Source organism: Heliconius melpomene, chromosome 4 (assembly GCF_056956725.1).
Source record: "Heliconius melpomene rosina isolate 202511_hmr_F chromosome 4, ASM5695672v1, whole genome shotgun sequence".
In the NCBI taxonomy this organism is placed as follows: domain Eukaryota; kingdom Metazoa; phylum Arthropoda; class Insecta; order Lepidoptera; family Nymphalidae; genus Heliconius; species Heliconius melpomene.
Genome location: NC_140392.1, coordinates 8570222 through 8589358, shown reverse-complemented (window position 1 = coordinate 8589358; position 19137 = coordinate 8570222). Strand labels below are relative to the sequence as shown.

Here is a 19137-nt window from a genome sequence, read left to right as displayed (position 1 = left end):
GTAGCATTATTTATCTCTAAATTAAAGAAGATAATTCTTCCTTAGGTAAACGTAAAGAAAAAAAGCTTTAGAGCTAAAATTTTATTATTTTATTTTATATTTTTTTTTGGCCCACAAGCCAATAAAATATATTTAATTACAAATAAAAATATATATTTATAAATAATAATATATACCTTCTAAAAATAGATAAAATTATAATAAAAATTTACCTCATTCAATTTACATACTTTAACAAAACTAACTGCGACACCAGATAAAAAACGTATACTTTAAGTATTTTAATAAGAACGTGAATTGATAAATTTAAAGGACCTTGTCTTGTGTAATATCTAGTTTATATTTATAACTATAGGTATTATATTTCTTTACAGCGTTGATATTAGAGCAAAGCTTCGTTGCTATCTCGAGATAGCGGTATATTTACGATACTAGTTTCAATCACTCATTCTCGTTGTCTAGATTATATAAATAGTAACGTTTAATGACTTGCTTGGGAAATATTTTGCTTGGATTTGTAATAAAGAAACAAAAAATAATAGTTAAATAGGTAAACTTTATTTTTTTAAAATTAAAATAACAGTATCTTGGGTTAATCGTTGTTTTATAGTAATGTGTTATGTGCATAATTATTTATTGATAATTTAGTTAATATTTACAATATTAATTTCAATAATTCATTATTGTTGTTAATTTCCTATATAAAGTCTAATAAGTCTCGTTTAATGATTTACTTTGAGAATATTTTGCTTGAATTTAAAAAAAGAATATACTTACCTACTCGTAAAGCTATAACCGCTAAAAATATTTTTTTATTTGTAACATTTCAAAATTTTGGGTCCAAAAAAAATACTTTTATTATTATTTTTCGACAATTCTATTTAAATGTATGATGTTATTAATACATGCCTATATAACATAAGATATTATAGAGTAAAACAAACGATTAAAATGTCTCAAACAGCATTTTTGGCATCTGTCCCTCATTGCCGACGAGAATGCTATGTAAGATTATTATAAGAGCACGTTCATGTGATATTAAAGTTCTTAAAGATTATTATAAAATAAAATAAATCAGCTTCACGCAGCATCCCGTAAACAGCAAGGTAAGCAAAGGGAACCTAGTGATAAGACACTCCGTTTTCCACTTTCCGCCGAATTCTAGAGGCAATGCGTGTTGAGTAGCGACTGTTTAATAATTCATTGTAATTATCCGCAAATAGAATATTATTCTTTTCACGCTTCGTCTCTATCCTGCACGTAGAGTACACAGAGAGAGCCTAATGCTAAGACATTCCGATCTCTATTAGTGTTGGGTGGCGAAACTCAACACCGCGTTTTTCCTGGATATCAGAGCGAAGAAATGAGAATAATAAAAGTTTTCCCGAGTCTGAATCGACCCCACAACCTGTTGCGCATACAAGTGCCCCTGTATGCTAGTGCCCCTGCGCCTGTAAAATTAAAAACCGATAGTTTGTAGACCTAAATTTGGTTCGGTATACCCAGCTAGACTCTCGACGGTGTCAATCCTAGTTTTTATACACTCATAAAATATTAAGAAGACGACGACGCCTCGAGCGTTGAGTACTTACGTTAATTTATAATATTTCCGCCTATTGAAGGTCGCTATAGAGCTTTGTTAGATATTACGTAAGGTTAACATGTTCATTGACGTTTAACAAGACCAAATTCGTCAACCTATAATAATATAATAGGCTATAGCCAGTCATCTTATAGGAGAAACGTGACTATTCTGGGTTCGATTCCCAGTTGGGAGAATGTAATATTTAATATTTTTATTTAGATTGGAATCGCAATTGTCGTGTAGATAGAAACGATGGCGTTTTATTAAACATTAATTTCCATTTTCCGCTCAATATTCGAGACATTCCATGTTGAATGTCTTGTTACGAGAGCGAGTAAATGAAAATACCCAACTCGTTCGAATTCCACTGACCGGAATCGAACTCACAATCACTGTACCACGACTACCCCACCATTTTAAATATTTCAATATTAATATAGATAGATGGCGAAGACAACAATAATCTCCTTGACCTGTCATAAAGGTAGTCCTAAAATTGATCCTATCAATTGTAATTCATCGTCGTAAATTAACGTAATGACTTATTATTGTACGTTACAAAATACAGTTTTAAATAGCCATATTTAAAAATCGCATTTACTAACAAATATGCTTATTTTTATATTTCTTTTGTCACTACATGTAGCAAGGTAGGCAGAGAGAACCTAGTATTATATACATTTCGTGTTTCTTAACATACTTCCTTTTCTCATTTTCCGCCAAATTCTGGAGGCATTATGTGTTGGGTGGCGGAACTTAACTCCTCATAATTTGACGTTAAATCTTTAATATAGAAAATCTAATTCACTTGAGTAAAAATATATTAAAATAGTAGATAAGTATAGCAATTAAATAAACAAATTGCGTGACGGTTAGATAGCTGTGACCGTCAAACGCTATATACATAATCATTTTATTGAAATAACAATATTTTCATATTAATTGGTGCCTAACTCCATTGGAATGTAGTTTACAGCTATTATCCTAGTCATTCCTTTCTGTGGAATATAAAATCCCAACCAATGCCTCTAGGATTCGGCAGAAAGTGGGGAACGGAGTGTCTTAACGCTAGGTTCCCTCTGCCTATCCTGCTGTGTGTGGGATGCAGCGTGAAGCTGATAGAAAGTGTAGAACGAAGTGACTTATCACTTCTTCTTCCTCCTGGCATTAATCCCGGCTATTGCCAGGGTCTGCCTTCCTACACAACCTACTCCACTTTGCACGATCTTTTGCATCCTCGGTAGTTAGACCATTGGCTCTCATGTCCTGCATCACGACATCCAACCAGCGCTTCCTTGGGCGTCCGGGAGGTCGCACCCCAGGGACTGGTATAGCAAGGCACTTGCGTCCGACATAGTTCTTAGGCCGGCGCGTAACGTGGCCAAACCATCTCAAGCGACTCTCTTGGAGCTTATCCGCTACGTCACGGACCCCAAGACTACCTCGAATGAATGTGTTGCGTATGCGGTCAGACCGCGTTACGCCGCACATCCACCTCAGCATCTTCATTTCCGTGCCGTGAAGCTCCTGAGTGAAGCTCCTGAGAGCTCCGAAGTGACTTATCACTATATTCCGTATATCACTAGCCTTAGGATTTGCAAAAATAATAACAACAAAATATCGTATGATATGACGAAGTAAAGTAATAATTGAGCTTTCTAAACAAACAGTAAACAATTTGAAAAGTTAATTTGCTAAACTTACTTAAGTATATGAGCAGAATAAACAACAATTAAGTACACAAACTCTTGACGTAACGTTATTCTATTTAATACGTAATAACATAATAACTTCGTCGGAGTTAATATTAGTTCGTTTATTATATAGATAGATATTAGATAAATTATTAGATAGATATTTTTTCCTTATTTTCTATATTTTTTAAACTTGAGCTGTATTCCGCACACTGTAGGGTAGGTAGAGAAAACCTTGTGTTAAAATATTCTCATTCCCGCTGAATTATTGAAGCATTGCTTGTGTGTGTGCAAGTGACGGAACTTAACGCCGTGCTTTCCTTCGACATCAAAGCGTAGAAATTAAAATATCAAAAATTTCATTTCCTCGAGTGGGAATCGAACCCACAACCTGTAATATTTACGGTCAGACACTTGTGCCCCTGCGCCACGAGGCACATCTGGCCTCTTCTTATGTAATGACAAATAATGGGGGAAAAGTCTTAGTAGTTATTAATTTGTTAAGATAGAACCCGAGGAACCGAATGTACTAAAAATTTTACTTCTTCACTCTGGTAAGGAAGCAAAGCGCGGCGGGAATTTTGTAAGAATATTAAACCGGACTACTCCGGGGTGGGGGTTCATTTTTAAGCCCATGGTCAAGACATCGCTATGTTTTTCCAATTCGAGACAAGGAGTGTAGAGTGGCGGAAATGACCGCAGCACGTCGTGTTACTGGAGGAGGACTATGAAATAAGGAGGAAATTTGTTAAAAGTTCCAGAGAAAATGAGATTTCGGAATGCGAACCTGCAACCTCACGGATAGCACAACACAACACAAGCTTGTAAACAATGGACGATAAAATCAAAATTAATGTAATGACTTTCAATAGAATTTTTATAGCATCAAAGATCTGTACTTTGTATTTAAGTAATAACTCTTTTTTATCTTTGAAGTAATTAAACTTAATATAAGTAGGTACTTACGTAATTATAATAAAATACTAATTATCATAAAATTAACTATTTGTAATAAAATTCCACAATCGATCTAAGATTCGTCACTTTAATAATTTAAAGTTAAGGTTAATTACCTATTAATTTAGAATGAAAGTATTTAAAATGGACTAATCGCGTGTAATTTGTTCTTTATATTTATATTTTTTCGTTCTGATGCCGAGGTAAAGCACGGCGTTGAGATCCGCGTCTCATAACACGATGCTTCTAGAAATCGGCGGAAAATGTTGAATGGAGTGTCTTAACACTAGGTCCCCTCTAGCTATGCCTACCCTGCTTTGTGCTGGTAGCTAAGTAAAAAAATAAATAAAAAAATAATACAATAGCTGTCAATAGCAATTGTAGTTTTGATAGATCAACAACACAGTTGAGACGGACAATTGTAGCGGCCTATTTATTGTATTTTAATGCTAACTCTCGTTGGGTACAAAGTTCGTACGTTTTGAGTTAAAAACAAGTTGGGCTGATTAAATTACATTTTTTTGTTGTAATCATTATATTTACCTACGTAAGAAAAATAAAATGGTAGGTATTTAAAATAAATAAATAAATCAGCTTCACGGTGTATCCCGCATACAGCAGGGTAGGCAGAGGGAACCTAGTGTTAAGACAGTCCGTTAACCTTTCCGTCGAACTTTAGAGGCATAGCGAGTTGAGTGGCGGAGTTCAACGCCAGGCTTATGCTTTGTTAACATAAAAAAGTAAAAAAAAAATTTTAAGTTAAACGGTTTTATATTGCAGATAAATGTACTAAAAGATAAAAAATAATTTCATGGAAATTATGATTACTAAAATAAAATCGTGGGGCACGTCCAATATCTACAATCGAAAGACATGGCATGAGACTTCACCCACCTAGTGGTAAGTAGAAAGTGTCCCCACGATTTTATTTTAGTAATCATAATTTCCATGAAATTATTTTTTATCTTTTAGTACATTTATCTGCAATATAAAACCGTTTAACTTAACATTTTTTTTTTACTTTTTTATTTTTAAGTTTTTAGTTTTTATTTCTCCTACTATTCAATTCGTTGAGTGCCTCATTATTGCAAGGTTAATAAGACCCCCCAGAGGTCCAATAGAGGAGCAAGGCTATGTACAACAAGATGTGCCTGAATCTTGAGGGGAAAACGCTAACGACATATCATTTTTATCCACCTAGTGCCATACAGTTCTCGGCGCGCTTTTACCTTTTACCTTGGGTGGTGTACCCCTAGCGACGTCTCATTTTTAGGCACCCTATAGCCACACAGTCCTCGACAGGATACCAGATCTTGACTTAGGTGGGAGATTCATATTGTAATTGTGTGTAGTATACTGTATTATACTTACCAAGCCCTTTATTTTGATACCCATATTGATGGGATTGAAAACTACATTATCCGCCATTTTGTAGCAGTGGCCATCTTTGATTTTGATTTTGTATAGTGCCCTGAATTCTACTTGACAAGCCCTTTCATTTGATACCCATATTGATGGGATCGAAAAAAACTAACTTGTCCGCCATCTTGTAGTGTTGGCCATCTTGGATTTTGATTTTGTATAGTCCACTGAATTCTAATTGACAAGCCCTTTCATTTGATACCTTGATTGATATTGATGGGATTGAAAAAAACTAAGTTGTCCGCCATCTTGTAGCGGCGGCCATCTTGGATTCACAATAATATTGAATATGGATAATTGTATTGTCACCAGAATCAAAGGCGTATACCAAATTTCAGATCAATCGGTTAACGGGAAGAGGGTTAAATTTCAATTACTAAATTTGACCCAAACAAACATACAAATAAATAAACAAACGGGGCGAGCTAACTAAAACCGTTTAAAAAGAGAGAGTGGACAAAAGGAACCTAGTGTGTTTTTAATATATTTTAATTAAATACTACATGCAATCCGTATTCGTACCTTTTTCAAAATTGTCAGCTATAAATATATTTCGATTTTACCTGTCACTTAAACTAGGCTTATTATTAAAAATAATTATCTCTAGGTATTTAATTCCTAAGAAAATCCAGGAATCTGTATTGCCTTTTTCTATATATTAATTATTTTAGTGATTTATATGCTCGCAGAAATTAGTAAGTATTAAGTATTTTAACAAGTAGTAAGTATTTGTTAAATAAAACTTTATTACCGTTTGTTTGTTTAATTTTCGTATAAATATAGATAAAAATTACTATAACTATCTTAAATTTTTGTGAACATAAGTTTATTTTGGTATAATTGAGTGGCAAATTTTCTTGATGTATAATAACGTTTGACCTTTACATACTCTAATAAGCTTATCATTTGGTCATATTTTTATTTGCGGTCGTATACCTCCGTTGGAAATGGCACATAACACTACACTTTTTATTCTTAAATAGATTATTTTGCTTCTGGTGTAGTTCGTTACAGATTCCGCTATTTGGTTTTTCAAGTGGAGAAGTGTTTAAACTCTAGGTTTTATTAGCTGGCACAGGCTTCCCACTTTCCGATGAATTCTGGAGGAATTGCATGTAGTGGCAGAACTCAGTCCCGCATTCGTTACCAGAGCGATGAAGTGGACATCGAACGTTTAAATTGTTTAGCCGCACGCTTTTAATTTCAACATCGGCGCAGTTCTACAATCTAGAAAAGAATGGTTTTGATAACCAATTATTTCATATTTTTCACAAAATTGTTCCATTAATTTCAGTAGTGTAAATAATGCACATAATATTTAAAATGAATATTAGCACAGCCGTACCACAAGACTTGTTAACGCGACGGTGCGTAGATTGCTGTTTTCAATTCCCACGCGAGAAAATGAAATATTTCCATTTTTTCGCTTTGGTTACAAATTCAACACGTAATGCTTCATGAATACGAAAATGTGGGTAACGGAGGTGTCTTACCACTAGGTTCCCTTTGCCTACCCCGCTATGTACAGCATACATAATGAAAAAAAAGCAAATAAATAAAACAACAAAAAATAATATTTTAAATGTTTAATAAGACTAATGGGCGTGAGCGTGGTGAGCCTGGGCGGCCGCCTTCCTCATCTGCACCAGTACGTTGCTCATCTCCTCACGCTTCCTCTTGGCGCGGATGTGTGTGCCAAGACGACGCTTCAAGAACTTCAGGGCGCGCTTGTCTTTTGATACCTGAAAGTTAAGTAAATAAGTATAAATTAATAAATAATAGTACAAAATAGGGTATAAACAATAGTAAATTCATCAGATTATATACTTTTTAAGGTAATTCTTGAATGTGAAAGTAAAGAGGAAGGGGAAAACTGTTTATCTAAAAAGCCTTATTCTAATATTAAAATAAATAGCCAGGGCGAGACCACCTGACTATAAAATAGACGATTGTGGGTTTGATTCTCACTTGGGGAACGAATTATTATCACTTAATCATTCTGATAAGAACTACACTAAAAGTGGAATACAGAATAAAACTATAAAGAAAAAGAAAAGAAATACAACATTCTTAAATGATTACAACATTCTTGAATGATTAAGGATTATAATGAGACTAATATCAATTTTTATAACAATAATAGCAACTTTTTAAGTAATATAAAAAAATAATTAAATAAGCAATAAAATGAAAATCTATTATGTATTTAACTTCTAACCTAACAGTAGGAAATAAATATAAACTTAGAATATTTACCCAATTGTATTGATTTAGCAATGAAAAACAAATTGTATAAGAATTATCAGACTTAGTACAAATGGCACATATAAATCAACTTCACACTTTATCCCTTATTTGGGTGGGTAAAGTAGCAAAGAGAACATAGTGTCAAGACACTATACAGCATGAAGTGGCTGAACTTAAAAATGCACATTGTTTACCAGAGTAAAGAAATGAAAATAATTACCTATTGAGTGGGTGAGCGTAATCATTTTATGCTCAAACAATTTAAAATTTGTTTTAGAGTACAATTTACAATTTGTTTAAAATGGCTAATGGCAATTAAAGTAGGCCATGGAATAATGAGACAGTGTTTGATTGCAAATATGATGGTGGTGGATTTTAACCTCCAATTGAGGGGCTGAACTTTTGTTATTTCTTCATTCTATACAAAGAGCAATATTCAATTCCACCATTTTAAATGGTGAAATACATACATAACCCCACATAAGGTGTTGAAAAGGGAACTCAACACTGGACTTTGCCTCATTATAAGAGCAAAGAAAATGAAAACATAAAATATTACTTTTCCTTGAGTCTAACCTACTACAGTAGCAATCTTGTGCCACTGTACCACAAATTAAATAAATGTCAAAGCTAAAAATAAAATTAAATGTATGGTTTTACATTTATAGAATGTAGAACATTTAATAGAAACTTAAGATTTGACAACACAGCATTATAAACATGATTCATGGGCAAAATGCTAACAGTAATTCATATTAATATTTGATTTATATTTGTTTTAGTATTCTTTTGTTATTGTAACAATACTTGACGTACATGTATTTCTCTTTTCTGTACAAAATACACTTCATTACATTTTTATTACCCATTATCATTTTTAAATGCATATAAAATTAGCTATTCTTTTTAAACCTTACACTTTGTATCATATATAGCAGGGTATGCAGATATCACTTTAGTACATATTCCATTCTCCGCAATTATATGAAATATGCATATTGAGTGATAGCACTTACGAACACAATTGGCTACTAGAGAAGGGTAACGATAATAAAATCCTTGGTATTGAAACCCTCAGTAACTTTTATACAGCACCATGCTACCGTTACTTTTTAAAATATTTTTGTTTATTATATCATTATAAGTAAATACTAAAAGGAACAAACCTTAAGCAATTCCATAGCCCTCTTCTCATATGGAGCATGACCAACAACTTCGCGGACCAAGTCACGGACAAACTTTGAGTGTTTGGTTTGTAACTGTAAATATAAATTATTTAAATTAGGTAAATTAAAGGAGTTTGTTTTTGTGTAAACACATATATAGTAAATATGAATAATAATAGTAGTATTATGAGAATTACAGTATCAATTAAATTATTCAAGAATGATGGGTATTTTTTATTTACTTAAAAAAGTAAGAAGAAATACTACATGTCTACTTTTAGTTTATATTTCATAAGACAAATTACCCATCAAAATTGTTAGTATAGTATGATTGTCTTTTATAATAGTTTTCATTATTACTGTTATAACATTTAGGTTATAAATAAAAAGTCAAAATTTCAAATGTTATCATACTTTCTAATTAATAATTTTAGATTTATGTTTAGTATAAACTTCTCATATAATAAAATTTTAAGTAAATTATTTAAATATAACACAACAAAAATTGACAGGCAAGTAAGCAACACAATTTTAATAAGGAGGATAATAAGTTAATGAAAATACTTACACCCTTTAGCCTAGCTGGTCTGATTCTGATTGCTTTGTTTGAAATACCCTTTTTGCCAGCGGATATTTTCGTGGTCTTATGGCCTTTACGCAGACCAATTGCGATTTCAAACCGGGGTGCCATGCTGAAATAAACAAAAGGTGAACTTCTAGAAAGAAAATACTTCCATACACCACTCACTTAATATAACTTAGCACTAGAATTCACAAAATCATAATATTAATAGATAGGATTATATTGATAAAACCAAGTAAAATATAATTTCACGTACGTTCCGGATTGACAGTTCTATCCAAAAAGGACTCTGGTTTTGACAGATAAACATATTTCAAAGTGACATTACCTTTTACGTATCCATAGACAATTTGATGAATGTTTCAAATTATGCCATGTATAACAAAAATTACATTATTTAGGTATTTTTTTATGCTTAATATTATTTTGTACACTAATAAATTTATATGATATACACATAACTAAATTAAATATTTTATCATAATATATGATTTTGCTACGATATTATATATTGTTAAAAAATATACGTCTAAAAATTATTAAACGTAATACGTTTATTGAAATAGTTTTGACATTTAAGAATAAATGACAACCTGGTTTTTTAGGGTTATGTTTAGCGCTGAAATTTATGGAAATAAATAAATTAAAATGGAAGTTGGTGCAGTAAAACAAGCCTTTAATAATGAAGTAAGTGTTTAATTATCCTAAAAGCGAATATATTACTACTACTTCAACATAGATTATCGAATCTCTACTATAAAATATAAATATCTATATAATCTTAATCCTTTTATAAAACTTTCCAGATTATATTACTTAAAAAGAATTTGAATCAAGCGAAAATACAAATTATTCACAAACTGACCAGAAAAGCTAAAACTTTAACAGAAAAGAAAGCACCTGAAGCTCTTAAGCTAAAGTTAACAAGGAAAGCAGAATCTGCCGTTAAAGAAGTACTAATTATTAAGGTATTGATGAATTTATTATATATTAAAATATTATTTTATCCGTCGTTAGTTATAGTGCATACTTCATTTATATTCAATTAACGATTCTTTATTTACATGTAGTAGTGAATATTTTTATTAATATAATTTATATGTACATTTTCAGAAAATTAAACCTAAAGATATAGCAAGGTTCATAGTGATACACACTGGAAAATTAAATGATTATTTAAACAAACCAACTATTGACAATGACAAAGCTTGTGCAAGACTACTTCTACATAAGGCAATGCAAGAGAAGTATAATCAAATTAGGGGTAAATTTTCAAACATATCCATTAAAGATCTTTTTATGTCGAGACAAGAAAGGCTAAAATTAAAGAAAGAAGCTAAAGAAAAACAAAAAAATAAGAAAAAAGGTAAGAATGCAGCTACTGTTAATGTAGAAGGTGAATGGGATGTTGAATTGACTGATACAAGTAAAGAAAAAGTTACACCTAATAATAGTATAAATGAAGAAACTAATGATTTCAGTGATAATAATGATAATTTATCTGATGAGAATGTTAGTATCAATGGTTCCGACGAATTTGAAAGCGGCAATGATACAAATGAAGATAAAAGTGATGAATCAAATGATGAAATAGTTAATGATAATGGAATTGAAGAATCTGTAAATAATGAGTCTAATGACAATGATAGTAATGATGAGGCTGAAAGAAATGATGAGATAAAATTAGCAGAAGATGTCAAGATAAAGAAGTCAGTCAAAATTAGTGAATCAAATAATATTGTACCAAAAGAAATTGTTTTAAAAGTTGATAAGCCTTTAAAGAAAACTGAAAAGAAAGTAAAACACAAAGAAAACAAAAATAAGAATTTAAATGAGAAATTACAGAAACGTAAATTTAATAAAGATATTGATGAAGTACCAGCAAAATTAACCAAAATTGTTGATCCATTTTTTAAAACATCTTCTGGAGACAATTACATGTCACTTGTAGAACCAAGACAGCCAGATGAAATCAAAGAGATTCATAGACATGGAAATAGACAGCAAAGAAGAGCCGCCATGTTTGGACATGAACCTAAAATTAAACCTAAAAAACATTATGCACCTAAAAACGAAATTAAACAAAATAAATTTACAAATAATAATAATAAAATTAAATTTGAAATGCAAGATAATAAAATTGACAAAGTTAAAGAACAAGTAGCAGAGAAATTGCATCCATCTTGGGAAGCTAAGAAAAAACAGTCAGGCATTGTACCTTTTAAAGGTAAAAAAATTGTATTCAATGAGAGTTGATAGATAATTTAATTAAATTCTATGTTATTCTATTGCATTTGTTTTATTGTACATACTTTATTCTGTATAGCTTCATACTTTATTTTGTATAGAAAGTTAGGTAGAGGGAATATAATGATAAATAACTGTTTCCCATTTTTTTTATTTTAGTAGTGTAGTGTAGTAGTAGTGGTATATGGCTATAGGGCCGGTTATGGTTTGTTCTCTGTGTAATTTCATATTTTTGTATGTGGATTATTCTTATATGTGTGATTGAACTGGACCTTGACTGGAACTATACCATGAATGCTCTCATTGTTTCTCATATAAGAATATTTTAATAGACTGAGATCGGACCGAGAATAAATTGTGACTAGCACTATAATATGAAACTGGCCCAACTTACCAAATGGCAAAATGAAAATATTTTACTCAACATTTAAATGAACTCCTGACCAATGACCAGCCCATGGAAACCTAAAAGGAATAAATATTAGCTAAATAACTGCTAAGCGTAAACTGGCGTAAACATATAATTATTTCGCCTCTATATTTCTACACATTGTATGTCGCGAATTTAATTTCTCTTACCAGAGCGAAAAAATCAAAATAATTCACTCCCTCGAGTAGGTATCAAACCCAAAACCAACACATTTATACTCAGATGCGCAACGACCTTTCTGGCCTTATGATTACTTATGTAACCCAAATTTATAGCTTAATAATCTAAATAATTCAACACCTAACTGTCATATCTTTCATATATATTGCTTTGTTACCGTCGACTCCCGGACCCCACTCGCAGTACAATGCATATAATGCAACATTCCACACGTGAGAACAATATATCGTGCAAAATTGCGAATGCCATAATACGTGAATAATATTAGACCTGTTTTGATGGTATTTGATAATGTTAGGGTGTTTCGTGTTAGAATATGTTGTTACCAATAATACTTTGATGATTGTTTCGTTTTTTTTTGTATATACCTATATCAACTTGAGGTTGTCATATGTTCTATTGTTATAAAATCCTTAATATTTTTGCTTCCCTGCTTTGGTTGACAAAGCGCGGTGCTGAGTTTCGCCATTCACGCAATTGGCGGAACGTGGGAATTTAATGTCGTAAAACCCTGTTGCCCTGATTAATTAGGTCGTTATTCAAATTAATAAAGGCGACGGACAACGAAGTAATTCTATACAGGTTCCGTTTTCACCTTTTGAGGTACTGGACCCTAAAAAGTCTAAAAACACTAGATACCTACGCTAGTACATACATAATATATTATTAGCGTACAAGTGTAAATGTGGGTAGATTTAGGTGAAAGAGACAATAAAAGCAGTTGAATTGTGTCAAATGGACAGTTGCTTGTAGGCGGAAGCCCTGATTGGAAGGTATCTAATGTGTAGTGTTGTTCTTGAGTGGTACATGTGACTTATTGTAATTACGTGGAACCTCTGTCCGAGTACGTTGGAAACATATAGACGGTATGTGTTTTTATCGTGTTTATTTTAAAAACGTTAACCGCTTCCGTCTAACAATATATTTTCTATCAATACAACACAACATTACTCGGCAACTTGCATTCCTCCTTTAGATTTATCGTCACAAATAAATTGCAAATGTCACTTGTATTGCCAACGGTAGAATTCCTCCCTACACCTGCTTGCCTTGGTAGAACACTCACTACCCCCTGAACGTAGTACGTATATTTGGAACAAACGACCGTAACAACTTAATTATTATGCAATGTTTGTGTAATATAAATTAGTCATCGTCTTAGATTTCATTGTTTTACAGTCGTACATCGTCGTCGTAGGTAGGTACAGGTATTATAAATGTACCAAAATCTGTTTATTAGTAAGACGACGCGATTGTAAATTGTGATTGTGGAAAATTTTGTGGATATTTGTATAAGTAGATGGTGGAAAATTTTATGGATATTTGTATTTATTATGACGAAAATTGTGGATTGTTTTAATTAGGTTTCTTTAGCTTCACTCTGTGTCTGTATTGCTATAGGTACGCTGCGTAGAGTAGGGTAGAAATCTTAGCGCAAAGATATTCCTCTATAGACATGGGCGTAGGAAGGGGAGAGGGGACCTACCCCAAAAATATTACTAAGCACAACACAACGTAATATGCAGAGGTGCTCGTCATTTGTCATACCGACACGCGGTGACCTGCTATTAATTTTCAGGCTCGACGTTAATCTTTGCTTACCTAAATTACTTCTGTTTACATAACACTGTTTATCAAAACTGATTGTGATTTTCATTTGAATTTTTTTAGTAAATATAGGTTATTTACCTATATTTAGTACGAAAAATACATGAGCATATTCGTTCGAAGCAAAAATCCAGGCCCAATTAAGTTAACTTCTATTATTTAGGATTCAAACAGCATGTTTAAATAAATAAAACTTAAAACATAAATTATAACATATTTTAAGAGCTAACTAACGAAAGTAGAATATATCTACAACTCGTGACTTAAATTGTTCTCTGTAAATGATATTTCCAAGTAAAAACTTTGGCCCGGGATTAGTTTAATATTCATGAATTCCGTCAAAAGGCAAAAACTTATAAATCGTTTTTGTGCGTATCGCTTACCCTTTGGGAGTCTTTTTTATTGCTGTCTCATATTAACGCATATATGAGATGGATTTTACGTTATATTCTTTTTATTAATTTTTTTTTGTGTCACGTTGTATTTCACGTGCAGGGTAGGCAGAGGGAACCTAGTGTTAAGACACTCTGTTCCCCATTTACCGCTGAATTCCGTAGGCATTGCCTGTTGAGTAGCGAAAAATGGAAATATTAAATACTTTATTTCCTCGAGTGGGAATCGAACCCAGAACCTGTCGCGTCTCTGTCACGTTGTTTTATTATATTATATTAAATGCTATAGGTATTTGTAAACTAATAAAGTGGTAATTATAAAATTTAATAGCCTTATAAGGACAATTACTTAATTATTTTGATCAAATGGAATTTTATGAGAAGTTAAGATGGGCTTTATTGAATGTGATTGAGTTGTGGCTTTAAATGGAATGAATGAGGTTGAGGGAATTATTATATGTACATACTTATTTTTGTTGTTTGTTGTTTTTACCCATGGTTTTGCTGGGTATAGCAGAGGGAACCTAATGATAAGAAACACCGTTCCCCACTCATTTATCGAGACATGATGAGGTGGAACTCAGCGCTCAGCTTTGTCTTGATATCAGAGCGAGGAAATAGAAACAATTCACCCCCGCGAGTGGAAATCGAATCTATAAGCATTGCTATACAGTCAGATACCGTGCTGCTGCGCCACCATGGTCCACTCAGTTCGGAGAATAGGTATTATTTTGAACTAAAATAGAACGAACGACCATAGCACTGGAACGTTATTTTAACGTTATACAGTTAAGCAGTTATATTTGGAATTTGTATTGGCGTTGTGAAGTGAATTTAAGGTGTTTTTAGAGTAAAGGTATAATTAATTTTCCTTTTACTCTCGAGTAATGGCATCACGACAAAACGCGATCTTGAGTTCCGCCACTCCGAGAGTGTCTCCATCTTGAGGATTAGGTGCAGAGTGTCTTAACTAGGGTTTCCCTCTGCATACCCTTAAGATTTGTGCTGGATCGCGTAGTATATAAGTAGTTAGAGCGTGAAACTCAAAAAAATAATAAGAAATAAATCAAACATAGGACAAAGGTGTTAAAGTTAGTCAAATATGCGCTGCCATCAAAAACGTGTTATGAATCTATGCTTGGAGAGTAAAGTTTTCAATCCACCATTCGTTTGGTTATTCGAACGGTTAAGGTGAGAACATATTTTCGAGAAAATATTATTATTATACAACTTCATTGTTAAATATTTTTCGTTTCACCAGTAGGTACTTGATAAATGCTGCTTCTAAAATTTCTAATGATTCATATAGTTTAACAAAACTAGCTTTAATTGATCTTTTGAATTGAATTTTTGTGTATTTTTTTATTTTTCTGACTTATATATATAACATAAATTCTGGGGTGGGCACCAGTTTGCCTGTCAATAATTCCCGTAAATGCGGCTTGGACTCATAGTCATAACCATCTTAGTCAAGACACTATAACACTGGCCCATAATGGCCTGAATACCTGGGGACCTAGTGTTGAGATAAACCGTTCCCATTAAAGCACTTCTTCATTTTTCTCTGAATTGTTTGAGGCATTTCATGTTGCGTGGCGGAATTAAACACCGCCTTTTGCGTTGTTACCATATCGTCGGGGATAGTGCAGAACCGCGTATGTACCACAGGTGGGGAGCGCGTATCTGCATTTCATCAGATTTTACAGGAGGAGGTTAAAACTTTATAACATCGTTAATTTAAATCCAAGTGGTCTCATTTTAACATAGAGAATAATAATTGGTATTTTCTACATATTTTTGTCATATACAATCCTTTACAGTAGTTAACAAGTGGTTAATTTAAGCGACACGCCACTTACGCTGATTTGATTTGATCACGATCTTATTAAATTGAAACCTGACAGTTAGTTACACGGTTTTAAAATCAAACGTGCAATTAATGTTCCAAATAATATTTAATAATAAAATGAAGATTTTATTATTTATTAATTAATGTATTTTTTTAAACAATCCCCCTTAAATATAAAATTGAAAATACACTATCAATAACACTTTTTAATCAGCTTTGAGCAATTCTTTATCAGCCTCTTATACAACTTTAAGTATTACAAGTATAAATAATTTCAAAGCGTAGCGTCTTTTGTGTATTAGTAATACACAAAAGACCAAGAGCTTTTTCAGAAAATATATTATCAGTAAATTTAAAAGCAAATTACTGTTATATATTTAATATATGAATAACAATAATAGATTCTGCAGGTACCTTATATAAATAAACTTTGTCTCAGTCATTTTCTTAGACAAGAATAAAGTATAGTGAATAAGGAATAAATGGGGTAATACTTTTTTGGTATTTGTAGTAATAGCTGAAATTAGTTCAGTTTGTTTTCAATAAAACCACTTTGCCGCACTTTGTACCAGCCCCTCTTCCAGGGCGGATTGTATCATAAATAAGATTACTTTTAATGCTATAATCCTTGAAAAAAGTGTGGTCACACGTTACTACTTCATATGGAAATGGATTCAGGCTAGCTTCTTTGGTAACTGAGGAGTATTGACTATATAAAAATATTTCCCGATGTTTTAACTTTCTATTATGTAGTGAACTGAATCCACTTCCATTTGAGTATGGTCTTTTTCTAAAAAAATGCGGAAACGCGTTTGAAACTATGGCGTTTCTGTTTTGTGATGTAAACCATCAATATAAATTACGACGTTTTTAATACTCTCTTCTATGATTTTCTTCAAATAATCGACAAAAAAGGAAGTGCATGTGGAAGCTTTTAAATGTGATGTTGTCTCATTAAACCAATAGCGTTTTATATGGACAATTAACTTCATTTTAAAATACAATGCACTAGCTTTCAAAAATGGACATAATTTCACAGCTTGTAAATCGGCTGTTACTACGTGAAGCTTTCCATTTTTGCAGGCTCTTTATCTAAAGTCTTTTCTCGTTCGCTAAATCTTTACGTGACACACGTAGTTGATATATTTGTTAAGTATTTTTACCAGCTTTATATGAACAACATAGATCACATGCATCTTTTTTCAGCGTCAATGGCAGCCTCACGTTCCAGGATTCTTTCAGGAAACAAATCATTATTGCTACATGTTGATATTGAAGCTACCGATGCAACATTGGTTATTTCAGAAAATAGACAGTAATTTGGGACTTTCTAAGCAGAATGCACTAAAAGTGAAAAGTAAAAAGGAATAGATACAAATAAATCTTATTGTTATTTAATTATACTTGTAAGAGATCACTAGTAGTGATAAGGTCGCCTTTACATACTGCCTCTATGCGCTAAATGTCTTTATTGTGTTGTGTTTTTATTTTTATCTGTTTTCAATATTGGTCTATATTTCTCTTGTAAAATATTTTATTTTCTATATGTATGCAATAAAGAGATTTATCTATCTAAAAGTGGTTGTGTCGCAACAAGATAAAGCTTCGATTTCTTTAGTTCAGTTCAGTTCTTAATTTATGACGTTTCGAGCGTGCCAGCGATTTCTTTAGTAAGCTCTACTTGTTTTAATGTGTTTTGACGGAGTTTGACAGCAAAAATAAACTACAAAATACACTTCTAATGACACTTGAAGACATACGCGGTACTGTTAATTGTCGATTATAGATACGCAGTATTGTTTTTAGGCGAAATCTAGCTTTATATTGGTCGAAAAAAAAATCCCATCTAACAGGAGGCTGCCAATCGGGATCTTACGTCGAATGGCCGTGAAATTGAGATTTAGCTACAAATGTCAGTTACGCGAAATTATCCAATGCTAGTTTCGCGGATTTGCACTATCCCCGACGATATCGAAGTAGAAAATATTAAATATATCATTCCACGATTGAGAATTGATCCCACAACCATTACGTCAAATTTCATTACAATATTAATATCATTTATACAAATAATCATTACAAAATAAGTATAACACAATATTTTTAGTGACAATTTTTTTTTTATCTGTATTTTTTCTAATCTGTAAGTAAAAACATGTGCACTGGCCTTTAGCCGTTCGCATTCGGCCATTTTAATTTAGTCCACTCAGTCACGTACCTGGGAATGGGATCACGTTCTAAAACGAATAATTATGATCGCGAAAACGTTAAAGAAAAACGCTTTAAATACATCAACTCTAATTTTGTTTCAAAGTTAAATGTAGCCCGTGACTCCCCCTTTAATGGCCGCATAAAACAGGGGGAGAGGTAATGGAATGTTAAAGTAATTTATAAGAAAATATAACTCCAGAACACAATATTATTTAATTTACTTAGTAAACAGACAGCAATACAAATTACAGTATATGAAAGAAATTATCGACAAACAAGTCATTGTTTTTGACATTTATAAAGATAGATGGCGTTATTCAGTGTTGCAATTAGTTAATTTCAACATCCTCTTCTTAATTGCAAACCCATAGCTGTAGAAAAAACTTCAGTCTTCTTTTGAGAAATTGGTTTTGTAAGTATGTCGGCAACCATTTCCTGAGTGCCAATATATTTGAGATCAATTTCCTGATTAGCGACTCTTTCGCGAAGAAAATGATATCGTATATCAATATGTTTGCTTCGTGCATAGTAGGAATCATTGCCTGTAAATTTAATTGCACTTTGAT

General features: G+C 32.3%; 2 protein-coding genes across 2 annotated transcripts; one reads left to right on the top strand and one right to left on the bottom strand.

The window, feature by feature from the left end:
- Nucleotides 1-7229: 7229 nt before the first annotated feature.
- Nucleotides 7230-10022, bottom strand: RpL36 (ribosomal protein L36). Its single transcript, XM_085208263.1, has 4 exons — nucleotides 9911-10022; nucleotides 9640-9763; nucleotides 9072-9164; nucleotides 7230-7400 (listed from the first exon to the last, which is right to left on the bottom strand). The coding sequence occupies exons 2-4, from the start codon at nucleotides 9760-9762 to the stop codon at nucleotides 7254-7256; spliced, it is 363 nt and encodes a 120-aa protein (XP_085064389.1). The 5' UTR covers nucleotide 9763; nucleotides 9911-10022; the 3' UTR covers nucleotides 7230-7253.
- Nucleotides 10023-10220: 198 nt separating this feature from the next.
- LOC146539653 (uncharacterized) lies at nucleotides 10221-11942 on the top strand. Its single transcript, XM_085184957.1, has 3 exons — nucleotides 10221-10341; nucleotides 10461-10622; nucleotides 10768-11942. The coding sequence occupies exons 1-3, from the start codon at nucleotides 10303-10305 to the stop codon at nucleotides 11908-11910; spliced, it is 1344 nt and encodes a 447-aa protein (XP_085041083.1). The 5' UTR covers nucleotides 10221-10302; the 3' UTR covers nucleotides 11911-11942.
- Nucleotides 11943-19137: the final 7195 nt, after the last annotated feature.